This window comes from Vulpes lagopus, chromosome 5 (assembly GCF_018345385.1).
Source record: "Vulpes lagopus strain Blue_001 chromosome 5, ASM1834538v1, whole genome shotgun sequence".
NCBI lineage: Eukaryota > Metazoa > Chordata > Mammalia > Carnivora > Canidae > Vulpes > Vulpes lagopus.
Window position 1 is genome coordinate 79,484,110 of NC_054828.1, and position 27,650 is coordinate 79,511,759.

At 46.7% G+C, this 27,650-nt stretch overlaps 1 protein-coding gene across 1 annotated transcript in view; it reads right to left on the reverse strand.

The window, feature by feature from the left end:
• The window catches only part of PTGFRN (prostaglandin F2 receptor inhibitor), a 79,972-nt gene that overhangs the window by 19,130 nt on the left and 33,192 nt on the right, over positions 1 to 27,650 (reverse strand). Inside the window, exons 2-4 of the mRNA XM_041755895.1 lie at positions 18,854 to 19,222; positions 15,055 to 15,468; positions 11,932 to 12,312 (exon numbers count right to left, since the gene is read on the reverse strand). Coding sequence (XP_041611829.1) covers positions 11,932 to 12,312; positions 15,055 to 15,468; positions 18,854 to 19,222 — 1,164 coding nt within the window. The remainder of the gene's footprint in view (positions 1 to 11,931; positions 12,313 to 15,054; positions 15,469 to 18,853; positions 19,223 to 27,650) is intronic.

Here is a 27,650-nt window from a genome sequence, read left to right on the forward strand (position 1 = left end):
TCAAGGCCAGAAGCCAAAGGCCTGCAGTCCCAGTCTTGACCTTTCCATGGTGGAGTGGGGGCACGGGGGTTGTCATCATGTCATCAGTTTCCCTGGGGAATTTAGTCTTTAAGAAGGATCTGAGAAGCTCGGTGCTCACACTCTGCCAAGGTTTTGCATGGAATGCCGAGAGGTGCCTACGGACCTCGGAAGTGCCCGCAGCACAGGAAAACCCCACACCAGAGAATATTCTAGCACTCGAGGCCAATCCCCACAGTGGCCTGGGTTCCTGCCATCCTTGGCCGCACTCTAAATGCAAGGCCCTCGGATCATCGCTCCCCCTAACAGTTCTCATTCTCGCTTTCCTGATCCTCTGACCTTTTCCACTCTATCTGTGTCCAATGGTCAATAAACACCTGTCCTCACGCTCCCCAGATGACATTCATTTGGGAGCCACGCGTTAACTGTCCCAGCCAATTCAGCCCGCTCCTTTAGGACCCCTCCACTCCCCTGCCAGATACAAACTGTGACAGGTGAGGGAGGACAGCCAGCCCCCTCCTGGCGTCCCCTACAACCCGTTGCAGCCCTCCCAGTCTCCATTTGTGTGGACACCCCTCCTCCCTCTGATGTTCACTGCACCCACTTCATCCGCTTTTGCAGCTCCGCATTTCTGTCTTCACTGACCCCAAGGCCATCATCCTCCATACCTGCCAAGAACTGGTATTGGAACCTCTTCCTCGCCTTCGTCCCTCTGTCCCCAACCCTCCTCAGGTCATTCCCAGTGCTTATTCCCAATGACCTGAGGATCTTCAGCACCCACACCGTGTCACACCACTGTGGTCACCTGCTGGCAGTGGCCTTCTCCTGTTGACCGCCCTGCCAACTTCCACTCATTCTTCAATGTAACCTCCTCTGTGGTCCCCTCCTGGGTCCCCAGAATGTGGTACCCTTTCTCCATACTTCCAGATGCCGTGGAGGGACACCTGTTCAGTAGCAGCCCCTCCTGTTATCACGCCCTGTTGAAGATCTCCTCTCCAAGCTCCAAAGACCCAGCCTTGTATGCAGGAGGCACTCAGTTACTGTATGCCGCCTGGCTTGTAGAAAAGGCCACATTTTTCTCCTGTGGTGACTGGTCTGCGAGGAGGAAACCAATTCCCCCTAAACAGAACTTTCCATCTGCCACCACTATCTTTATTCCCATTACCTCAATCAAACAGTTGAGTTTTATTTAATGTTGCTCTTATTTACAACTCATTCAGATTATAAACTGCTGAGGTTGAGGGACCTGTTCTTTTGTGATTTATGCTTCTAATAAAACGGGTAGCATTGTGACTTCTTCAAGAATGATTCAGTGGCCAGGAAATGGAAAGAACTCAAAATCCGCATTCCTTCAAATGTCAGCTTCACAAGCATTTAACTGCAAGTGAGTGTGGACCCCATGGCAAACAGGGTTAAACTGACGGGACCCGGCCGGCAAACAGGAACACGCTGTGTTGCAAGGTGGACACTGTACAGAGACACCACAGCTGCCAGAACATCACCCTGTCTCTTGCTCCACATAGGCGAGTGTGCTAGGGTTGTAGAGCTGGGGGGGTGTCCTGCCTCCTGGGCAGAGGGCTAGCACTCCACACTGCCTCTGCCGTAACCCCGACTGTGGAGTAAATACCATCAAAATGCCCTTACACCGTCTGGTGAGTAAGACAAGGTGTTCCCAAATGGCCTTGCATCCTAGGCTTCAGACCCTTTCCGTCTGGTGGACTTTGCCAGAGCAGCCCAGGTGCAGACAGGACAACCAGGTTCCTCTCACGTGGCAAGGACAGCCACGGACTGGCTGTGCACCTGGCATGATCGCATCCCTCTGTTGGGCTGCCCTGGAAGGCTGCACCATTGAGAGTGCTCAGGACATGGCAGCAGTGGCCACTGCCCCTCACAGAGCCCACCTCCCTGGGGGGCATAACACGAAGACCCTTCACCTATTCCCCTGTTCCCCCAAACAACAAACCAAGGCAGTGAAGAGCAATGGTGAAGAGCCAGGGATCTGGAGGCAGACTGTTGGGATCCTGGCTCTGCCACCTACTCGTACACTTGCGTACATTTCTTAACCTGTCTGGTGCCTCCCTTGTAAAAACTAAAAACAGAGACAACAATAGTAACTAGCTCACAATGTGGCTGTGAGGATTAAGAGTTAACATATACAGGGGCACCCGGCTGGCTCAGTCAGCAGAGTATGTGCCTCTTAATCTCAGGTTGTTAAGTTCAAGCCCCAGGTTGGGTGTAGAAATTATTTAAAAATAAAATATATTTTATATATTTATATATATAAAAATATGTATTTAAAATATATATGAAATGCTTAAACTGGTGCCTAACGTGTGCGTATGTATATGTACACATACGTATTAATACACATATACACACACACACATATGTAGGTATTTGTGAACTACTCTTCACCATTTAGAGATTTAAAGAGGTCAGTAACATGCCCGTACAGCTCCAAAGTGGCAGATATGAATCCAGTGCCATATCTCTGCTACCTTTGAAGTACATCCTCACCTCTCAGATGAAACAAGCTCTCTGACTTCTTTTTTTTTTTAAGATTTGTATTTATTTGAGTGAAAGAGAGCAAGCGAGCGAGTGTATGCATGCACAAGCGGGGGCGGGGGGGCAGAGGTAGAAGCAGGCTCTTTGCTGAGCTGGAAGCCTGACACGGGGCTTGATTGCAAGACCCTGGGATCATGACCTGAGCCCAAGGCAGATGCTTAACCAATTGGGCCAGCCACGCGCCCCCAAGCTCCCTGTCCTCTAAACTCTGTATTTTCTCACTACCACTGACTGGCTAATGACCCGTAGCAACATGGAATGCCACAACTGGCAACAACACTGCCACGGTACCAACACCAGGAATCTGACCCAGGAAGACAACTCCCCACGGGTCATCACCTCAGCCTGGATGACTAGCACAATCCAAATGGCCAAAGGCAATCTGTTGGATTTCTCTTCTGTCTCCTTATCAGTTACCAGCTCTTATAAGTAAATCCTTCAGTCCTTCATGGTTTACCTCCTTCCTCTGAGCATATTCCTTCAAAGTGGTACTTTGAAAATAAAGGCTGTCAAAGTTAGAATGAAAGACGGCAGAGAACTGGTGACATATGTGGTCAGAACCCTGGGATACATGGAAAAGGTGGCCACTAGCTCCCACACCAACCACCTGAGCAGCTCTCTCCCTCTCCTTCTACACTCTGGCCTGGCCAAACCCAGGGTCAAGGCCCTGGGAACCTTGGATAAGAATCCAGCTGCTCCCCTGGGTTCTTCCTTAAGCTCAGACCCTAACATGGGCACAGAGTGGGCTTCTAGGCATCTTGGTTTCATGCTTCCATGGCATCACCATATAGCACATCTGTACGCTAATCAACTCACTTCCCACCTCCCTCTGCCAGTGCACTTGCATGCACACACACACATGCAAGCATACATGCACAATCCCACATTCAGACACACATACACCACACTCATACATGTACACATACAAGACATAACACAAGCACACATTCATACACATGCACATACACTCATATCCATGCATGCATACACGTTCATACACACGCACACCTATGCACACGTGCACATATACATACATACTCCTATATCCACACACACACACACAAGCACACATTCATACACATACACACATACGTATGCATGCACACACATACATACATGCATACACATATATCCATGCACACATACACACATATAGAAGCACATATCCATCCATACACATACATATATACACACATGTGCATGCAGCTGACTCCCACTCTAAACAGACATGGCTATTCTTCCTCCTAACTTCTCAATTATTATTTCTCTGCCACACCAACCATTCACTCTCTTGAGTCACCTCCACCAGAATTGTGTGCCATCTCTGTCCACTCTGAGGGTCCCTAACTCTCACACGGCTCCCATTCTGGGACTTGCACATAGTACATGCTCTATAAATATTTGTGAACAAAAGTGGAAAAGCTCATCTACACCACCCTCATCTGGGCTCCCTTTGCCTCTGGCCAAGACAACAAAGATAACCTCCAAACCATCTCCAAGCAGAAGATACGGCTTTACCATGTCAGAATGTCAGGAGTACAGGTAGGTTCTGTGTCTTAGTGTACAAAAATTTCCCTTTATTGCTGTTTTACAATTATAAATATCGTTGGCAGAGACTGTGCCTATTCTTTGAAATCCATCATGCACATACGTCTTCTATCTAGCCTTTCCTATTAATGGAGAATGCCTACTTTGAACTCACCTGTCACACCTCGACTTCGTGTTCAACAAGCCTTCACAGAGACCCTACCTCCCACCAGGCTTTGGCTCTCCAAGGATTTTATCTCAATGCTGCCTTGATCTTTGATTATTATTGTATGTATGCCTTATGGACCTTCTCTAGGACTCTGCCCAGGGTCAGGGACTACCTACGTAATACATCTGCATGTACTATGCCTGCAGTGCCTTTTACATAAAAGACATTAATACACTTGCTCAACTGGAATAAATTTAATACTTTGCGTAAAAGTGCTCATTTCTGGGGATCCCTGGGCAGCTCAGCGGTTTGGCGCCTGCCTTCGGCCCCAGGCGTGGTCCTGGAGTCCCAGGATCGAGTCCCTCATTGGGCTCCCTGCATGGAGCCTGCTTCTCCCTCTGCCTGTGTCTCTGCCTCTGTGTGTGTGTGTGTGTGTGTGTGTGTGTGTGTGTCTCATGAATAAATAAATAAAATCTTTAATAAAAAAAAATGCTCATTTCTGACCTAAGCATTTCACTACTGATTAGCACTATATCCTGCTTGATCTCATCAAGAAATCAGCTAAGAATGCAATGGTGGTTATGTTGCAAAAATGCTTATCAGTTAAGGATGCATGCTAAAGCACTTAATGTCAAAATGACATGTGTCTAGGATAGGCTTTAAATTCTTCCAGAAAAAAAAGCGTGCGTGTGTTTGCACGCATGCACGTGCACAACTGCAAGAGAGACGAGAGATGAAATAAGATTAGCCAAATACTGGTAATTATGGAAGCTGGTACCTCTTTCTAATTCTGTGTTAAGTTTTTTTAAATTTGTATTTTGAAAAGTCAAAAAAAAAATTAACAACAGCCCACCCACATTGTAAGCCCTTTCACCAAATACTGAGGCCAGTCTAAGCATGACAGCAATACTTCTATTCTTACAAGTAAGGACCTGCCCCCTAATCTAGCTCCAGGATGCTATCTGCTCCTATGCACACCATCTCCTAAAGCTACGGCCACCAACACTGCAACCCCTTCCCCACCCCCTGCCCAAAGCAAGACTTGTTTTTTTTTTTTTTTTTTAATACAGGTCATTAAACTCCCATGTTACCACTTTCAAAAATGGTGAAAAGCTGTCAGAATCCTTGGCTAATTTATTAAAGGAAATTCTCTGAACCTACTGTGTGCATGGACCAGCACTGAAGGTTTTCACATAGATTGCCTCCTTTTTCTTTTCTTTTTTTCTTTTTTTCAGGTGTTATTTATTTATTCATGAGAGACACACAGAGAGAGGCAGAGATATGGGCAGAGGAAGACACAGGATTCAGGACGCGATCCCAGGACCCCAAGATGATCTGAGCCAAAGGCAGACAGTCAACCACTGAGCCACCCAGGTGTCCTGACTGCCTCTCTCACAATAATTCCGTAAAGATGGTATTATCATCATCCCTGTTTTACAATGACAGTCACAGCAGCTGGCACGGATTGAGGGCTTCCTATATGCCAGGGGCTGCGCTGTATTGTTTCCTTGCATTTTCGATTAAGCCTAACAACCTTATGACAGGTATAATTTTCATGTATGTTTTCCAAATGGAATAAAGAAAAAACAAAGCCAAACAAAACCCAAAGCCCAGACAAGTTGGGTTGGGAGCCTAAGGTCTTGCGCGACATGTGTGAGCAGAATTATGGCTGGGCTCCCACCAGGACCAAACTGCACAGCCTCCTCACACACCTGGTTATTAATGCTTTCTTGAAGCCCACTACGTCCCAAAAGGCAAGAGTGGTAATCATAGCTGAGGCACTAATCCTGAACTGTGTGCAACAGGGCCCTGTTCTAATACCCGCCTTGAAGCTTCGTTAGCTTGGGAGAGCTAATCAGAGGAGCAAGCTGCGTGCATGAGTTACAGGGAAAAGGAGAAGGTGGGCCCTTGTCTTTGTTGATGCAGAGTTCTAGTTTCTTGAACTGGGCAGGTACTCCACCGAGGTAGAGCAAGTTGACAGTCAGAGTTGCTACTCTTGTCAATTGCATAACAATGAAATGTTCCCTAATTTTTTTTTTAAGATTTTATTTATTTATTCATGAGAGACACACAGAGACAGAGGCAGAGACAAGGCAGAGGGAGAAGCAGGCTCCATGCGGGGGGCCCGATGTGGGACTCGATCCTGGGACTCCAGGATCATGCCCTGGGTCAAGGGCAGGCGCTCAACCACTGAGCACCCAAGCATCCCTCTTCCTTAACGTTTAAACAGACAAGGCTACAAAAAGTCTGTTGTGTTGGGGAGACACTTGACCCTTCCTTAGGAGAACCTTTATTATGAGGTTGTTTCCAGCATTAGCCTATTTTGGAAAAAATAGTAGTATCGTTTGGATGACCCTTATGCAGTTTTTCTATCTTCTTCCTTACTTGCTGCTCCCAGAGGCAGAAGAGTGAATTACCAGATTTGGGAGCAGGGGCAGGAAGGGGCCTGGGTGTGGTCATCTCAACCCCTTCTCCTTGGGAGCAGCAGCTTCCAGGACACACATCCCTAGCCCCTCCATGCCCTGAGACAGACTTGTATGCCTTAGTTAGGAAAGAACTTGGTGCAGGGGCACCTGGGTGGCTCAGTAGTTGAACGTCTGCCTTCGGCTTAGGGCATGATCCCAGGGTCCTATAAGCACTATAAGTGCTATAAGCACTTCGTGCACATTATTCCACGAAACCAAGAAAAGCAAAGCAACACACCCAACACAACACGGCTAGAAGATGGTGGAGCAGGACTCCGGATTGGCCCACATGCTATTCTGCCTTCAGAGGTAACCGTGGACAGAGAGCTGATAATAGCGGCCCCTAATGTTCCGCAGATCTGAATCTTATCTCCCGTGGATGGCACAGAACTCTGAAGTCTCTACCAAGTACTTAGCAGATTAGCAGCTCCTTTTAAAGAAAAATAATTACCTTCCTTGCTGGCACACTGCTGGAAGAGGGGACAGTCCTCTAGTGGGGAAGAATGCAAATCAGGTTTTTAAGACTAAAAAGCCCAACTCAGCTCTGCCTCCTCCTGCTCTTGTAGCTGAAACCCACAAAACCTCCTCCAATTAACACCGCAGAAGTCTGGTACTTTGGGCAGAGAGCTCAACCATAAACTGATTAGTATCCAATCCGTGCCAAAGGCTCATTTGAGACATCTGATTGCAGAGAGAGATGGCCTACTATGCAGATTAACTAGCCATTCCTCCACAGATTCTCCAGTTCTAGCCATAAACTAAATTGGATCGACACAAAGCAACATTTGTCCTCTACAGTAACTCAGCTTCTTACAGAAACTCCTTCACACACTTAAGATTTACGCTCTCAGCTTTTATAGAGAGTGGAGACGAGAAACATCCATTTAAACAATCACTCAGCCTTTCATAAAAGAACAGTTGAAAGCACTGTCCATTATGTTATCCAATGCCCTTACATAAAAAGGCGCATGATAAATTCAGTGTCAACAAAAAGTTTGGCTCTCCGTTTCCCTTCATCAGAGGTGAACTGTGCAATCACAGTTCTCTTTGCCCCAACTCTTCAAAACTTCAGAGGCAAATTCAGTGCTCGAGTGCAGCTAACTAATGCATCCCAACTACCTTGCAATATCTATCCTGATTTGTTTTTACCCTTTTTCATCTTGATTCTATATCTTACTTTATTTTTTTAAAGATTTTATTTATTTAGCTGACAGAGAGAGCAAGAGAGCACAAGCAAGGGGCACAGCAGAGGAAGGAGAAGCAGGCTCCCTGATGAGGAGAGAGCCTGACACAGGGCTCGATCCCAGGACCCTGAGATCATGACCTGAGCTGAAGGCAGACACTTAATGGACTGAGCCACCCAGATTCCCCATATCCCTTACTTTAAATTGGGCTTAATTTTGCAGGCCAACTTTGTGTGTGGTTTTTTTTTTTCCCTCCTTCAAAAGTAGGACATAAATCCTAGTAAAAGAGGCTTTTTCTTGCCCTCTACAAAATCACCACAGGCCACCCAGCTGCTGCAAGCACTCCTGGACTCACTGGACCCATGCACAGCACTGCCCTGATCTCCATGGAACATATGAGAAGACCCAAATCAGCTTCAACTCCCTCATCTGCTCTGTGCACTAACCCCAAGCAAATAAAGACAAGAATGGCCCAGCTTTTAGGACTCAATGCTCTAGGGTTTCAGGAATAAAGCTGATTCCCAGAGCCAAAATGTTTCCACATAAGATGACAAATACTTGGGACAGACTTGTCTTGGAACATAATTCTCTGTAAGTCATTCTAAACATTTCTTTTGAAATAAAAGAAACAAGCCTTCACCATTCGGTAGATTCTATTTTCCAAAGATGTCTACAGTAATGTTTCCCATCTTCCATGCCCTTTTGCTGTGTGACCTTGTTACTCTAAGAGATGGGGTCTCTGGGGCGCCTGGGAGGCTCAGTGGTTGAGCATCTGCCTTTGGCTCAGGTTGTGATCCTGGGGTCATGGGATCCAGTCCTGCATCAGGCCCCCTGCAGGGAGCCTGCTTCTCCCCCTGCCTATGTTTTTGCCTCTCTCTGTCTCTCATGAATAAATAAATAAAATCTTTTTTTTTTTTAAGAGACATGAGGTCTCTTTCTCTCTGTCCCTTTGAAGCTGAACAGACTCTGTGATGGCCATGACCCATAGAAAGCAGCCAAAGTGACACGGTGCCAAGGCCAGGGCCAGCTTTCAACTGGCTGGGAACATGTACTTCCTGCCTCTTGGAAGCCAGTCACCATGTAAGAAGTGTCACTGTCCCGAGAAGAACATGCTATGAGAAACCCAAGCCACATGCAAAGGGCCTGAGTGAAATGCCACGTGGAGATAGGGAGGGCCAGGAGAACAGTGTCATGCACACAAGAAAGCCATATGGAAGGGGATCCCCATCTCTAGTCGTCCCAGCTGTCCCTGTTTGCATGAGTGATGAACCCTGATGTGTCCTTCCCTAAATCCTGATCCTCAGAATCATAAGCAAAATAAAGATCAGTGATTTTCAGATGGGAATAGTGGCCAGTATCTCACTCACAAGGTTATATGGAAGTCAGATATTTAATGCACGTAAAGCCCTTGGACCAGTGCCCAATTTCTAGTAACCGTTTGATAAACGGTAATGATTATTTTTATCAAGCAACAAAACTCAAAGTTCTGTGTTAACACTCGCATAAGGAACCAACTTCCTCAAGAACTCTTTTGTGACAACATCCCATAATCACATAACTGAGGATGGCCTACATAAACAGAGTCCTTGGCGGGTCACCTGTCTTCCTGTCTTTTTTGGACACTCCTCCATCACCTCCAACAGGCCCCAAGATGCACGCGGTCAGGTATCCACATGCGTGCACGTACAGGTTGTGTATCTAGATACAACAATCCTATGGCATCAGGCCAGGCCCATCCATCTCTGGAGGTCCTAGGGAAAGGTCTGCAGCTGTACTCCTGCCCAACTCGCCTCCTGAATGAGTGTCCAAGCAGCTCTAATGGTGTGAGTCATAGGCAGGGTTAGGAGAAGATTCAAGAGGAAGAAAGAAGAATGCAAGCGGTTTTTCTACCATTTACGCTCCCAGAAGGTTTACCCATGTGCATGTATCTCTGCATATCCTCTAAGTTAATTGTCACTGCTTTCTTTGCAATTCTTGCTTTCCTGTGCACATACTTGAACACTACCCAGGCTTATCTAAACCATTCAGCCAATGTTTACTGAGTGTGCCCTTCATGTGCAAAACGACGTGCAAGGTGTGGGTCCTGCATACCTCCCATGGGTCAGCATAAAGCAGACTTATGACTTTCAGGACAGTGGTTTTCCTGGCACTCTGCAGGAAAACAAACAACTGGATCCCCAGGATAATAATGGAGCCTTTTCCCACAATTTAATCTCTTTATTTCTTCTCACCCTCTGGAGAACATCACCACCAACAAACCCCTTCCAGTTAAAAGAGCCCATTCCCTCCCGGAGCAACCCTCCTGCTTTCTGACACCCCCACTCCCCACCCCCACCCCACGTCTCCCCCAGGCACATCTCCCCCAGGCGATGCTGGGATCAGAACGACAGAACTTCAAAGAGGCCCTCACACTGGAGTGCAGACCAGGCTTTCAAAAAAAAAAAAAAAAAAAAAAAAACAGCACCAGAGCTGATTCTAAGTTGGAGGGGGAGGGGGTACTGGGAGTCAGCGCAGGGATTTGACAGCAGCACACAATGCACCGAGGATCAGAGCCGTGAGACAAATTCAGCTCCAGAGATGAAAAATCTTCTTTTCGGTGCTGACAACATCTGTTTTATTTTGAAGGTTGCTAAGGAGAGTTCTAGCTGGGCCAACATTGTTCCAGTTCAGTACTTCCTAGCGAGAGTCTCGCACAGGGTTCAGACGGCAGGAATAAAAAGCTCGCCAGATAAAGCCTGTGCCTTTTACTGTGCAGATATCAAAGAATCACTTTGCTACCAGGGATGATTAACACCCTGCCTGGTCTCACTCTGAATTGGCCAAGCTTCTGCTCACTCTCTTCTTCCACTTCACCCTGCCCCCTCGGTCCCCACTTGCCAACTCCCCCACTCTGCCAAATAAAGGCCCAAATAAAGGCGTAATGGGGAGAAACAGACAGTGAATGTGCGACTAACCCAGGAGATTTTGATGCAGAGACCAGGAAGAGCACAGCGTGAGATGGGGGTCATGGTGGGAGGATGCTCAGTATGACAACAGGGGAAATGATTTCCTGGCCTTTAAAGATCTGGTTTGCCCACTAACGTCAGAGGGATGCCAAATGCCTGCATTGGGGCTCAGAATAGCCACGGGACAGCAGAGAGATCGAGCTCAAAACAGCAGGGTAGGCTGACTGACTGGTAGGCTCATCTCCACCTTTGGACGAGGTAGGAAGGGAAACACCCCCTCCTCCAATCAACCCTGTCCTGCTTAAGGCTTAACCGGTAATTAATCACAAGCTAGTGACAAAAATTAAGAACGCTGGGCCTGCAGGGCAAGCATTTAGTGAAACGAGGGGCAGGGAAGATGACAGTGGTAAAAAAGAAAGGTATGACAATTTCACATATATGCCAAGCAGTTATAAAGTGAGGACCCGGTGGCCCACAGCTGAGAGCCACTCTGCTCCTCCACTGGGGACTTGTAGCGGGTGCAAGAGCCTGGGGAAACAGGAAGGCCATGCTATTTAACTGGTATCTACAAATAAAATCATTGTGGGATTCCAGGGCATTGGGGGGGGGGGGCAAAAAAAACCCAAGCACATTCCGTTAGCTCAAGGAATTCTTTCTGCTCTGGACTTTAGGAAACCACCACCTCCTGCCAGAGAGCACCTCAGAGTCTAGGATAGGAAAGGAAGAATGGCTCCAACAAAGATCCATTTCAAAGAGCCATTCAGCAGGGCCGACCCTGCAAATCTTGACAACAAAAGGAAACTATATCCTCTCAAATGAGGGTATTGAGACAACTAAGGCCACATTATCTAAACATTTCCCTTGCCTGCCAGATTCTGTTTCAGCCTGCTTTGCTCTCCTCCCCACCCCCAGCTCGGGATCTGTCCAGGCTCAAGTACGCTCACCCTGATGTAAAGAACGCCAAGATCCCGCAAAAGGCGCAGTGCTCTGACTCATCCTCATCTCCCAGGAAAGGGAGCAAGCCAGAGAGGCTAAGAGCCATCTTCCCTACCACTCACCTAGCCTGGTCACGTCCACACTGGCAGGGGCAGACCTGGCTTCGGCCACCTTGTGCCAGCTCCTGTTGTGTCCGGGTGCCCAGAGTGCCACGTGGCAGAAATAGTAGCCAGAGTTTTCTTTGCTAACATCTCGAACCAGTAAATGGTAGGAGCGTGCATCCACATGACTCAAAGCAACGTGGGGAGAGCTCTGCACCAGGGAATCCCGGTCCAGCCGTGCCAACATGAGGGAGCCAGGCAAAGTGCCATCCGGTGTCCTGCTAAAGTACCATGTCACCTCGGGTCGGACGTCATCTGCTCGGTCTGTTGTGATGTTGCAGGTCAGATCCAGCTCCTTTCCCTCAGCCACAGACATACTCCTGGCCACAGCCGCTCGTAGAACTTGAAAATGAAAAAAAAAATCTAGATAATCTGGGTTATGTGCGCCCCTCCTCCCCTTTAGATCATCTCCTTTTATGTTCTTATTTATGGCATTAAAGTTAGAAGGGTTTGTACCAAAATTTTAAGCGCTTGAGAAGTATTTACTGAATAAATAAAGGAAATCATAACGTATTTCTTTTCATTCCATGAAAACACTAAGAATGGGAAACACTTACATTTACAATATGCCAGGCACTGTTCTGAGTGCCTTGGAAACGTTAACCTTCAAAACGGCCCTAGGAGGTAACTACTATTTTTATCTTCATTTTACTGATAAGGAAACTGAAGGGCAGAGAAGTTAAGTAACTTGCCCAAAGTCACACAGGTAAAACACAGCGGAGTTGGGATTTAAAAGTAGGCTGTCTGCCTCCAGGGACCCTGCTCTTAACTGTTAACACTTGTTTGAAAAGAAGATGGACTTCACAAAACTAAAATTATACTTTCTCCATGTGCATAATAAGACTTGGATGATTTTACAGAGAAAGGACAGTTCAGTTCTGACTTGGGGACCAGGGATTTGGCGTTGGAGGCTGGAGTGCAGGAGGTGAGGGTACAACCATCTTCTGGGTAAAAGAGTTGAAAATCCTAAACAGAAGGACCAGGAAAATGAAACCAGACAAAAATGCCTTATGAGTCAAGCCTTCAAAATGCAATGCAATGGAATAGACGTAGAGCATCATTTATTCTATTAGGCATATCCGCCTTAAAGTCAAACATAAAGCATATTCTAAAACCAAAACACTGACTCTTGGATTATCCACGCTGCTGCCTTCTCACACGAGTGTGGATAATTAAAAGTAGACTATATTTAGATGAAGCACTGAAGTATCTAGTGTCACAGTCTCAAGGCAGATCTGGTTTCAGCATTCCCCTGTCAAAGCTTTTTACATGGAAACATTTTACGTTACTGAAGTTTTTTTTGTTTGTTTGGTTTGGTTTTTTTTGTTTTTTTTTTTTTAAGAAGCCGAACATCTGTAATCAGAGCAGAGAAACATTCGACTTGTGCTAATGCTCTGGGAACAACCCCTTCGATGAGAAATAGCTAACACTTCCCAGGGGATTCAAGTGGAGGCACAGCCCTGGTCTTCATCAGTGGCTCTCCTGAGTAAGCTCAGCAACAAAGGCTGGTGGCAGGTTCAGAAAAGGCTGAACCCCACAGGCCTTGTTGCCCTTCAGAGCGGACTGCTTTCCTATGCCTATTTCCAAAGCCTGACAACATTTCCCACAAGCCCTTCAGGCCAAGTTAAAGACCCACTTTGACAAATACAGAAAATGAGATGGGTAGAGTATTTATAAAAGGAAATTTAAAAGTCTGATTTCTCACCTTCACCCACCCTCCAAATTCTTCCTCCTCCTTCACCTCCTTAAAGGGGCCAAAGGTAATTTGAGGGCATCTTTTGAGAGGAGTCCGTATGGAAACCACTGCTCTGAGCCTGCACTGTGGTTCCAATAGTCCCACGTACAGTGCTTATGGTTAGGGCTGCTGGAATACTGCTGGAGTCCCTCTGTGCCAGCCGGAGGCAAAAGGTGGCCTGTGCAGTGGTATACATGCAGAGTGAAGTGCTCAGGACCATGTAGCCCGCAGAGGAAAAATACTCCCCACGAGTACTATCTCCTGCTTCCCTTCTCATATGAGCTACAGAGCAGCCACATGTTCACATTTATATGCAAGAAATGAGTCTGCCCATGGTCTTCCTAGCTGACAAAGCAGGAGGCCACAGCGACAGATCTGGAGATGTCAGACTCCCGGAAAACCAAGGACAGCCATCCATCCACAACAATGACCTCATCCTGACATGGTCTCTTTATGCTGTCTCTGCCAAAGCTGGAGGAGGCTCTATGAGGCCTGGGGACATTCCTCAAGCACTTCTGACCCCGGGGCGCAGACAGAGCTGATCACCCAGTATAGGTTCTTTATTAATGCTTGTTGGACACTAGGTCAATAATAACTTTTCTTTTTACGGGTTTTCTAAAATGTATCTTGTATTTTCTTACTTTCTAGCAGGCCTCAGAAAGTGTGTGTGTGTTTCTTCAAAAACAAAGCTTGGTTCACAGGTGAGAGCACACAGGACTTCTTGCAGGGAGACAGACCCCAGGGCTAGATGCACGCTCCTGGGATAAGTGTCATACACAAAACAAGAAGAGGCCCAGCTCGAGAGAAGTCTCACCTAGCTGGGATGGCACATCTGAGGAGACTTGAAAGGCACATCTAGAGGACTGAAGGAAGACCAGACATGTGGGGGTGACCCAGCTGCACTCCCAACAGCTGTGTGAAACGGCACATCCAGAAATTCAGGAAACACTCCATTAAGACAAAACAAGACAAACGGAGCAGAGTGGGGGAAGCTCTGCCCCGAAGCCCCTCTGAACACCAGGTCAGACCTCATTCTGGCACTTAAAGGGCCTTAATCTGTCAGCCAACAACCGTCTTAGTACTTTAGGCAGCCTGCAGCCAGCGTCCCAGGAGTACGAATCCAGACGAGAGGCAGCTGTAAAGCAAAGCTTAGGGACTCGGCACAAAAAACGCACCCTCGCCAAACTCTCACCGCCATCCTACCTGGTCCCCGGCCCCTGGACGCGAGGCCTCACCCGACCAGCACAAACCTGGCCGGCAAGGCCCACGGGGCTCCGCCTGGGTCGTTCCCCGCCACCCACCAGGAAACAGCGCAGCGCGCGCCCAGCCCGACCGCTCCCGGGGCTCACCCGTGGGCTGGATCAGCACGGTGGCCACTTCCACGGCCTTCTCTTGAATCTCCTGCCAGCCGCCCTGCTCTCCGATCCACTCGCTGACCACGCACCGGTAGGAGCCCTGGTCCGAGGCCAGCGCGCGCGCCACCGACAGGCGGTAGCCGTCGCCGCCCACGGTGTCCAGGCGCACGTCCCCCGCGCGGTAGCGCTGCTCGTAGCCGGGCCCCGGGCGGAAGCGGCCGTCGTGGCTCAGGCCCAGCACGCTCCTCCGGGCCGCGCCGCGCCGCAGCTCCCACAGCAGCGCCAGGTGCGTGTGCAGCGGGGACGCCGTGGACGCCGCGCAGCGCAGCTCGAACGGCTCGCCCAGGCGCAGGCCCAGGTCCGGGGCGGGCGGCGGGCCGGCACCCACGCGCAGGGCATCGGCCAGCACTGCGGGGAGGAAGCACAGCCGTCAGCCTGCCTCGGCCGGCCTCGGCCCATCCGCGCGCCCCTGCCCCGCCCCTCCCGCCTCCGCGGGCTCCTGCCCCTTCCAGGGCCTTCTGCGCCGGGCCCTGTTCTGATGCCCACGGAAGGGGGGGTGCGGGGGAACGCTCTCCCACTGTAATTCGGGTGTAATCTCAGCTGACTTTCTGATCTGAACAAGGAAAAAACAAAAGAGAAAGGGAAAAAAGAACAAGGAAGGGGAGAAAAGGAAAAAGAGGCACTAAAAGGACCCTTACTCCCACCAGAACTGGGCGGAGCACCCTCCCCCTTTTGGGAGCTATGCCTTGGGTATGTGTTTCTGCCACCCCTGAGCAAGCTGCTTTACTCCCCTCTGCCTCAGTTTCCCCAGCTCTACAAAGGGATGACGACTGGACGGTCTGGGGTGAGGGCAGTGGGGTGGGGGGAGGAGGATGACAGCTGGAGTGAGAAGCTGAGGTGCTTGGCACTCAGCAATAGTGGTAAAATAACTGGCTGGTACCGTCCAACACTCCTGTGGCAGGGCACCTGGCTACAGCAGGGAGCCTGAAGAATCTTCTACCAGCTAAAGCAACATGATCCCAGGAGGGCAAAAGCACAGCAAGAGCTGCCTGTGGCCTGAGGCCTGGGAAATGCATTAAGAATAACTAGGGTAGGTCAGCCCCAGACCCGGTGGCTCAGCGGTTTAGCACCGCCTTCAGCCCAGGGTGTAATCTTGGAGACCCGGGATGGAGTTCCACGTCAGGCTCTCAGCATGGAGCCTGCTTTTCTCTCTCTCTCTCTGTATCATAAATAAATAAATAAATTAATTAAATAAATAAATAAATAAATAAATAAATAAATAAATAAATAAATAGAATTAAAAAAAAAAGAATAACTAAGGTGAGCAGAAAGTATGTGCAGGATAGGAACCAGTCAAAGGAAGCAGAACCCTCAGCTGGGTACCCTGTAGTAGGGCCATTTGGGAAAAGCCTGGCTCTTTAGAGTCTAGAACAAGAGGGCCAGAAATCAAGAAAAGTTATTGGTGGGGGAAAAAAACTAAAGTAGGGATCCCTGGGTGGCTCAGTGGTTTAGCACCTGCCTTTGGCCCAGGGCGCGATCCTGGAGACCCGGGATCAAGTCCCACATCAGGCTCCCTGCATGGAGCCTGCTTCTCCCTCTGCCTGTGTCTCTGCCTCTCTCCCTCTCTGTGTCTCTCATGAATAAATAAATAAAATCTTAAAAAAAAAAAAAAAAAAAAAACTAAAGTATTGGTGAGTGCTACTGAGGAAAGGGAAGTGATAATCAAGATAACCAGAGAGGAGGCTCTACCAAGGCTCTACACTCTTAGGCTCCTCTATGAGCTGGATAAAAGAATCCTCAAATGCTACTATTCGTTAGGTCTTTGGTTTTTCTTGAAATTCCACTTAGAAACGAATTTGTGTCCTTGAGGAAAAGAACTGCTTCATTTTTACAAAGGCCTAACCCAAAGACAATTGTCTACTGCAAAATGAATATAATGACCTAGTATACCCGTCAGTCTGCGAGTCCAGTTAACATGACTCCGTTCTCGTAGTCAGATATCTGTCAACACATGGCTGAATGGTTTCAAGACCCACAGAGCTGACGGCCAGACAGACCCTGGGCCATGTGTGGCGGCCACCAGAGGCCCTACCTGGGCAGCCAGCCAGTCTCATTCATGGCCATCTAACTGCTTTCCTCACCCAAGAAAAGCTGCTTCTTTGCTCCTTCCTTCCTAAGACTGGAGAAGAAACAGGAAGACACTGGGGGACAGGGTCCCAGCGAATTCTCCTGCTGCCCCCTACTCCTCAGGATGAGAATTACAGGGGAGACAGGTGTGCATCTGACCTAACGCAGGTACAGTATGTGTGTGATAACTAAAAACAACACATTATTTACCTGCAATGCAAGAATGTCTCACGAGACTTTTTCTAACAAAACAGCTTTAGGATTTTCTATAAGGAAGAGGTGAGGAAAGAGGTAGATTCCATGTTTTAATACCTCCATAATGGATATGGTTGTTTTATTCCCTCATGGGTCGAATGTGGGGAACAGCACCTGAGACATGGCAGGGTTCTGTACATCATTACAGAGGGGATGAATACCTGGATCAGCCCCTTCTTCTTAGATCATCACGTACATCTTCTCCTTTCCCGATCGTTACCTACACTCCCTATTCTGATATAAATACTTTTTTGGAATAAGGCAGGCTACAAATAAATGTGTAATTAAGTAATAATAACAATAATCAGCTTTCTATGTTGTTGGCCCCAAACATCTTTCTATGTTCTTGCTCATTTGCCAATCAGCTGTATGATTTTTGGGCAAGTAATTAACCTCTCTATGCTCTTCCATTTCCTCATATGTAAATCAGGGAAATATCCTGCCTGATATTCTACATGGGGTTCAGAGAATTGAATGTGGGAATAAATCTAATAGGATTTGGAAAATGGAAAAACACAAAACAAAACCCTAAACCTTCCAGATACATAAGGTTTGATTCTCTGCAGAATGAGAACAAAAAGTTAGTAGGGTTCCATCATAAGCTAGCAGTTGACTACATCGTTCTTTCTCTATGTACAACCCACCCAAATTCCAGAACAAGTGGGCACTTATTTTTTTTAAGATTTTTTGTTTATTTATTCATAGAGACACACAGAAGGGGAGAGAGAGAGAGAAAGAGAGAGAGAGAGAGGCAGAGACACAGGCAGAGGGAGAAGCAGGCTCCATGCAGAGAGCCTGACGTGGGACTCGATCCCGGGTCTCCAGGATCATGCCCTAGGCTGCAGGTGGCGCTAAACCGCTGCACCACCAGGGCTGCCCACAAGTGGGCACTTAAATCATGAAGGACACAAACAAAGACATGAGCTTTGAAGTATCTGATATTTCCATCAAAGTGAATGTTATCATAACCATCACCTTCTCACTGCAAACCTTAGGAATGCTGACTCTGGAATTGCTCTGAGGCCTGATACATGTTAACTCACCTCATCCTCACAACAGTTAAGGGAAGCACTGTTTTGTAGAGGAGGAGAACGGGCCACATGGGCCATGCCAGGCCCACGGCCACACAGCTGACAAATGATAGAGCCAGCCATTGGACCAAGTGCAGGCTACCCGGCAGAGAGCTGGGCCCTGCCACTGTACCAGCCACGGGTGGTTCAGAATCATGATGAAGAGAAAGGGCCCTCACGGGTGACCTGGCCTAGCCTCTGCTTTGAATCAGTCAAGTAAGAGACCTCTGTACCTTGGCCAGGGGCGGGGGAGGGGGCAGAGTCCCAGAGGAGTTAAGTTTCTCAACAAAGCAGAGTGGCAGAGAAAAGTCTGGCCCTGGACAGGATGAGTGAGGACATACCTTTAACCTGTACCGTGTCCTCATAGTTGCCTTGGACGGTGGCGTCTGTGCTGGGGGTCGAACACTTATAGTGGCCCTGGTCTGAGGGCTGAACGTTCTTTATGTGCAGCTCCACAGCATCATTGGCGGTCCTTCTCAACGCGATCTCGCCCCTCTGCAGGCGCTCCCGGTACAGCTGGGCTGGGAAGCCCACCTCCCAGGTGCTGGCCAGCTCCACAAAGCCGCTCCCCGAAGACGAGAAGCTCCAGTCAAAGTTCTGCTCACTGGGGCCGTCGTAGTCGCTGACGTTGCAGGGGATGACCAGCTCGGTGCCCACCACCCGCACCAAGCTCCCCGTGGGGACTCTCACCACGCGCCCTCCGCAGAGTGCTGCAATGACAAGAGAGGAGAGTCACAGGAGGTCATCCCAGTCATTTTAGTGCTCCTGCTCCCAGGCTCATGGCAAAAATGGGACACCTGGCCAGCTGGGAGAAATGGTGTGCTGCTAGGGCCTGAGCAGACAGGAGATGAATAAGCCCATTCCTAGACCTGTGAGCCAGGAATACCACCCCGAAACAAATGCCTCTCCCAAAACAGTTTCCTAGGATTGATAGGGAAGAAGACAAGTATTAAAAGTAGGCTAACCATATAAACCTGAAATTATTTTAAGATTTGTGTGGAATCAGAAAAGACCCCAAATAGCCAGGGGAATTTTAAAAAAGAAAACCATAGCTGGGGGCATCACAATGCCAGATTTCAGGTTGTACTACAAAGCTGTGGTCATCAAGACAGTGTGGTACTGGCACAAAAACAGACACATAGATCAATGGAACAGAATAGAGAACCCAGAAGTGGACCCTGAAATGTACGGTCATCTAATATTCGATAAAGGAGGAAAGACTATCCATTGGAAGAAAGACAGTCTCTTCAATAAATGGTGCTGGGAAAATTGGACATCCGCATGCAGAAGAATGAAACTGGACCACTCTCTTTCACCATACACAAAGATAAACTCAAAATGGATGAGAGATCTAAATGTGAGACAAGATTCATCAAAATCATAGAAGAGAACACAGGCAACACCCTCTTTGAACTCGGCCACAGTAACTTCTTGCAAGATACATCCACAAAGGCAAAAGAAACAAAAGCAAAAATGAACTATTGGGACTTCATCAAGATAAGAAGCTTTTGCACAGCAAAGGATACAGTCAACAAAACTAAAAGACAACCTACAGAATGGGAGAAGATATTTGCAAATGACATATCAGATAAAGGGCTAGTTTCCAAAATCTATAAAGAACTTATTAAACTCAACACCAAAGAAACAAACAATCCAATCATGAAATGGGCAAAAGACATGAAGAGAAATCTCACAGAGGAAGACATGGACATGGCCAACATGCACATGAGAAAATGCTCCGCATCACTTGCCATCAGGGAAATACAAATTAAAACCACAATGAGATACCACCTCACACCAGTGAGAATGGGGAAAATTAACAAGGCAGGAAACCACAAATGTTGGAGAGGATGCGGAGAAAAGGGAACCCTCTTACACTGTTGGTGGGAATGTGAACTGGTGCAGCCACTCTGGAAAACTGTGTGGAGGTTCCTCAAAGAGTTAAAAATAGACCTGCCCTACGACCCAGCAATTGCCCTGTTGGGGATTTACCCCAAAGATTCAGATGCAATGAAACGTCGGGACACCTGCACCCCGATGTTTCTATCAGCAATGGCCACAATAGCCAAACTGTGGAAGGAGCCTCGGTGTCCATCGAAAGATGAATGGATAAAGAAGATGTGGTTTATGTATACAATGGAATATTACTCAGCAATTAGAAACGACAAATACCCACCATTTGCTTCAATGTGGATGGAACTGGAGGGTATTACGCTGAGTGAAATAAGTCAATCGGAGAAGGACAAACAGTGTATGTTCTCATTCATTTGGGGAATATGAATAATAGTGAAAGGGAATATAAAGGAAGGGAAAAGAAATGTTGGGAAGTATCAGGAAGGGAGACAGAACATAAAGACTCCTAACTCGGGGAAACGAACTAGGGGTGGTGGAAGGGGAGGAGGGCGGGTGTTGGAGGGGAATGGGTGACGGGCACTGAGGTGGACACTTGACGGGATGAGCACTGGGTGTTTTTCTGTATGTTGGTAAATTGAACACCAATAAAAATTAATTTAAAAAAAAAAAAAAACCTGAATAGCTTCTTACCTCCCGTAACTATTTGACATACCATTGTCACTCAATGTGATGTAGAAATATTTTAGGGTTGGTGTGAAAGAAAAGGACACAGCTAATCAAGTATTTACATTTCTGCCCACCCTGGATCAACCCTCATCCTTAGAGACCATTCCCTAGGGCTCCTGAGACCTGATTTACAATGATGGATGCCAATTTTCAAACCCTAGAGCAGCCTGCTGATAAAAAGATTTAACTCCGGTGATCTGACATTGCCTATAAATTAATATTAAAATATGACGACTCCACCAAGTATTAATTTTCCATTTTCTGGCTCATTTCCTTCTCTCTCTACTCTTCACCCTGATCTAAATTCAGAATGAGGGTAGGGAAGCACAAAGGGAGACAGTGCTTTGCTTGGCTGGTTGCTGGGCGTTGTTAGGAATGCAGCAGCTTGCTGGGGATGATGAGTTCAGTGGACAAAGCCAAGTGTTTACTGGTACTCCCTGCCCCAAGGGCACATACCTCCCAGGACTCATAGGGCCCTAGGGACCCTAACACCTGCAGGTCCTTTAAGAGGTCATCTTTGCTGTGAACTTCAGTGTGATTTTGTAGTGCATTTCTTATCTGTGCAGAGCATTTCAATTTGGACCATTTTCTATGAACAGGTACAGCGCTAAGGCAAACGGGAAACCATGGGCTCTGAACTCCAGGAGACCTAAGTTCGTTTATTTATTTATTTATTTTTAAAGATTTTATTTATTTATTCATGAGAGACAGAGAGAGAGAGAGAGAGAGAGAGAGGCAGAGACATAGGCAGAGGGAGAAGCAGGCTCCATGCAGGGAGCCTGACGTGGGACTTGATCCCGAGACTCCAGGGCGATGACCTGGGCCGAAGGCAGGCACCAAACTGCTGAGCCATCCAGGGATCCCCATTATTTATTTTTCTTAATTCAAAATTTCCTTTATTTTGTATTCCAGTGACGTAACACAAAACAAAACACCTGCATTCCGCACATATTCCTCATGCTGGGATAAGACCACATTCCGTAAGTCCCTCTAAACTAACTTCTTCAATATTAACATCAGGTATAGCTACTATGTTACTGAGAAACATCACTCAGGGCACCTGGGTGGCTCAGTCAACTGAGCATCTGACTCTTGATTTCAGTAGTCTCAGGACTGCAAGATCCAGCCCCACCTTAGCCCTGCACTCCCCTTGGAGTTGGTTTGAAGTTCTCTCTCCCTCTCCTCCTGCTCGAGTTCTCTAAAATAAATAAATAATTTTTTTAAAAAATCACTCAAGGGGTGCCTGCGTTTGGCTCAGGTCATGATCCTGGGGTCCTGAGATTGGGCTCCCCGCAGGGAACCTGCTTCTCCCTTTGCCTGTGTCTCTGCCTCTCTGTGTGTCTCTCGTGAATAAACAAAATCTTTTAAAAAAAAAATCACTCAAAAAGTATAAGAATTTTGAAAAGAATATTCAGTTTTAAAAAAATGGAATAAAATCAACACTATACTAACAATTATAATGGAAAGAAAAAGCATGAAGTTAGAACTATCAGAAAGAGCTCATTCCTGATACAAATAGATTATATTTTTATAAAGGAAACAGTTATGTTTTATACAGAAATCACACACAAAAAAAATTGAGTAATTAAGTAATTGAGTAATTGAGTAATTACTCAAAAAATTGAGTAATTATCCCAAAAAAGCTTAGTTCCAAGAGCAACTACCTCACCAGATTTACCCTCACATATACACTCTGAAGGAGACCTAAGTTTAAATCTGAGAGACTGACCTCTCTCACCATTGGCTTCCTCAACTATGAAATAGGGCAAGAAAGATTTATTGAATTTGTGCAATAAAATGCCTGGCTGAGAGTCTGCCACATAATAAGAGCTCAATGAGATGGGAACTTCTATGATGTCTTTTCAATTTTGTATTTTTATAATTTGTTGCGGATTGAGTTATGCTTCCCCCAACAAAACTCATATGATGAACCCTAGCTCCCAGGACCTCAACAAGTGATCTAATTTGGGAATGGGGTCACTGCAGATGTTTTCAGTTGCTGTTAGACATCATTGGTCGAGGTCATATGAGAATAGGGAGGGACCCTAATCCAATGACTAGCATCCTTAAAAAGGGAAGCCAGCACACAGACATGCATCCAGGGAGACGCCAAGTGAAGATGAAGGCAGGCATGGGGGTGAAGCATCTACAAGTCAAAGAATATCCAAGATGGCCCCCAAACCACCAGAGGCTGGCGAGGAGGCCTGGAGCAGAGACTCTCCATGATGCTCTGAAGGAACCGACTCTGCTGACAAGCAGGCTGCTAGTCTCCAGAGGGGCAAGAGAGCACGTTTCTGCTGGTTAAGCCACCCAGTTAGCGATTCCTTGTGACAGTGGCCCTAGCAAACTAATATACTATTGTTGCTTGTTTTCAATGATTTAATTCATGTTTTTCAAAGTCAAAGTTGCCTTTCAGTAGTTGTGAAATGAATTTATAGTGGTTGTGACCAGAGTATGTGTGTGTGTGTCTTAATAAAATTAAACAAAAGAGGAAATATTAGAGTCCTCTGCATTTAGTAAGGAGTACATACTGTTTGATTAGATTTTGTTAAGTACACAAAGTTGTGTGTACCAGATTATGATGAAAACATTTATCTTAATTTGTGGTGGGGTAAAAAAGAAAAAAAGTGTTGAACACTCTTTAAAAGCCATCTTATTTTCTCCTCCCCCTATCATTATTCTCTTTGAAAAGAGAAAAAGGGGAATGCCTGGGTGGCTCAGTGGTTGAGCGTCTGCCTTCGGCTCAGAGCATGATCCTGGGGTCCTGGGATCATGTCCCGCATCGGGCTCCCTATGGGGAGCCTGCTTCTCCCTCTGCCTATGTCTCTGCCTCTGTGTGTCTCTCATGAATCAATAAATAAAATCTTAAAATAAAAAAAAAAGAAAGAAAAGAAAAAGACAAGGGAAAAAGAAAGCATCCATAAGAGAGAGATGGGGAGAAGGTTAGTGTGTGCTCTGAGCAGGGGGCTCTCTGCCAGCCTGGCCAGGGATGGGTCTAGACTGCTGCCAAGTTCAAAGAAAGGATGTGGTACCCAAAAGCACTCTCTTTAAAAATAGAGTTACTGGTGCTAGCGACTCAAGATTATGGGTTACATCTCTTCCTGCAGATAACAGAACCAACCCCAAATATTCTTACAGAGTAGTGCTGAAACATGCTTTCTTCCTAAGGCAACTCAATGCCTATAGGATGACACCCATGACCTCATACCTACTACTTCTGACAAACACGCAGCATATCCGTGCCTGCTACCCAGGGTTCCTCAACTGTTCCTCAGATCTGGCTGATGCTGAATGTCCCATCCCAGGGATGGACACTGGCTGAAACCAGGTCAATCAGGATCCTCCTGGCTCATTTTTGCTGAAGCTACTCAGAAATTTTTACTTCCTTTAGAATCAGGGTACTATATGGATGATTTGTGAAAAAAGAGTCCAAGATGGTTGTGTAGGAAGAACCTGAACTCACCCTCTCTCAAGGACACATGAAATCAACAGCCACATACAGATAATTTCCCTTTGGAAGATTTGAAAACTAGATTAACTGCTCTCACAACAAAAGATAAAAGGACTTCACTGAAATGGTTAGGAGAGATGACACAGCCTTACAACACACCCACCCTCACTGCAGTGACATGTAAGAGGGAAAGATCTCACCAGACAGGCACTTCTCCTGGAGGAGTAAGGGGTCAGTGCCCCACATCAGGCACTCCAACCCTTTCGGTCTGCATCAGAGATGAGCTTCCAGAAACATCTGGCTAAGAAAGCCAGCTGAGCTGACATCCAAGGAACCCAAAGTGCCATAGGAAGTACCTGCAGTCTCACTTCCCTTCTAAATCCCCCCGAAAAAGCCCCAATTTCAAAAGCACCTGGACTGTCTGTAAAGGAGATTCATTTGCTGGTCTGGGGGCATCTGCTGGAGGGGCAAGGGATAGTCGGTGCTCTCTCGAGAGACAGATGCACTGGTGGACACCATTTATAGCCTACTGGTGCAGACTGGGTGCCTGGCCATACACCCTCCCACTGCCTTGCTGGGTCGGGCAGGGTGAATGGTTATGGCACTGTCCTGCTGCCTCGCTGAGCCTGGAGATCTTGGGCGGTTGCCACAATTCCCCACAACCTGGCAGGGTCAAGTGAACATAAACAATCACAGCATTCTCTCCTTCCCTTGCTGAAGTCCATGAGTGCAGGTGGCAGTTGTGACACTCCCCCACAGCCTCGCTGGGGCTGGTGAGCATTGGTGGTCATGGCATTCTCCCATGCCCAACTTGGGCCAAAGCCTGTATGCAGACAGGGTACTCTTCTGCTGCATCACTGAACCCCATAGGCATGCATGGTGGAGGCATTTTCCCACTGCCTTTCTTTCCCCCCCCCCCCCCAAAATTGCCTTTCTGAAGCTGGTGAGTATACCCCACTCCTACAACCTCCAGTTGCTCTGCTAAAGCCAGCAGACACACAGAAGCCACACAGGAGACACTCCTTATTGGCCAGGGCCTGGTGGCCAGGGGGCTGGTGTTACTGAGTTCCAAGGGATTGTAACAATCAGAAAGACAGTTCTTAGCAGGTCAATACCCACAGGGCCTTGCACAGACTGCACACTGACACATATGTACAGTTTTCCTGGGCAAAAAGGTCTATTCACTTATCCTAAAGCTTCACACTAAGGGACAATCATCAGGTTTCCAACACACCCAGAGGCCCTAAGGGGCACTCCCAGGGAACATAAACAAAGAGATACCATTCCTGTGCACCAGACTAGCCTCACTACAGCTTGATGAGACTTTCCAATGAGATTATACACCTGTGTAGAGCTCCAACTTTTACAACTGTTGCCCAGAGATCACCTGTAAATCTCCTTGGTCTGGAGGTCAGTGGGGTTTACAACTGCAGCCCCACAGGACTATACATATTTGCATACTTTAAAAACTGCTGCCTAAGGGTCTGGCTTCTATCAACCTGAAACTCAGTGATAAATGAGATTCGTCCCCTTGGAACACTGATAGGTCTTGGCACAACCTCAACAACAGGGACATATCAAGAATAAATCAGGCTACTTAGATAATCACAAAGGTTTAAGAGACAATCAAGAACTAGAGCAAGGTTGAACAAGAAGGATCATTTTCTACACAAGGCCATTCCTTCAAGACTGAGAGAAGTAGCTGTTTCACCTAATACGCAGAAACAGAGAGCCAAGCAAAATAAAGAAACAGAGAAATATGTTCCAAACAAGAGAACATACACACACACACACGCAAAACTTCAGAAAGAGACCTAATGATATGGAGATACAAAACTTTCTTTTTTTTTTTTTTTTTTTTTTTATTTATTGATGATAGTCACAGAGAAAGAGAGAGAGAGGCAGAGACACAGGCAGAGGGAGAAGCAGGCCCCATGCACCGGGAGCCCGACGTGGGACTCGATCCAGGGTCTCCAGGATCGCGCCCTGGGCCAAAGGCAGGCGCCAAACCACTGCGCCACCCAGGGATCCCGATACAAAACTTTCTGATAAAGAATTCAAAGTGATGGTCATAAAGATGCTCATCAAATTTGGGAGAAGAATGCATGAACTCAGTGAGAACTTCAACAAAGATAAGAAACTATAAGAAAGTGCCAAGCAGGGTGCCTAGGTGGCTCAGTTGGTTAAGCATCTAACTCTTGGTCTCAGTTCAGGTCTTGATCTCAACATCATGAGTTCAAGCCCATGTTGGCCCAGCATGAGCCTACTTTAAAAACAAAAAAAACAAAAACAAAAACAAGCAGAAGTCACAGAGCTGAAGAATACAATAACTGAACTAAAATATACAGAAAGGTTCAAGAGCAGACTGGATGAAGCAGGAGAATGAATAAGTAAACTGGAAGACAAACCACTGGAAATCACCCAGATGGAGCAGCAAAAGAAGAAAGAAAGAAAAAAAAAGAATTAAAAAAAACATTTCAAGAAATAATGGCCGAAAACTCCCCTGACCTGGAGACAGAACAGACACCCAGGTCCAATAAGCACAGAGAATTTCAAATAAAATAAACACAAAGAGGGTCATACCAAGACACATTATAATTAAAATGTCAAAAGTTAAAGATAAAGAGAGAACTTTAAAAGCAGCAAGAGAAGAGCAACTTCTTACATACAAGGGAAATCTAATAAAGCCAACAAAAGATTTTTTAGCAGAAATTTTACAGGCCAGAAGATGGTGGGGTAACATATTCAAAATACTGAAAAAACTTCTGACTAAGAATATCTACCTGGCGTGGTTATCATTCAGAACTGAAGGAGAGACAGTGTTTCCCGGATATGCAAAAGCTAAAGGAGTTCACTAAACCAGCCCTACAAGAAATGTTAAAGGGATTTCTTTAAGCTGAAAAGAAATGTCACTAATTAACAACAAGAAAACATACAAAAGTAAAAATCTCATGAAAAGGTAAATGTATAATAAAAGCAGTGGATTAACCACTTATAAAACTGGCATGAACGTTGAAAGACAAAAGTAATAAAATTAAAATTATAATAATTAGTTAACAAATGCATAAAATAAAAAGAGGTAAAATGTGACATCAAAACCAAAATGT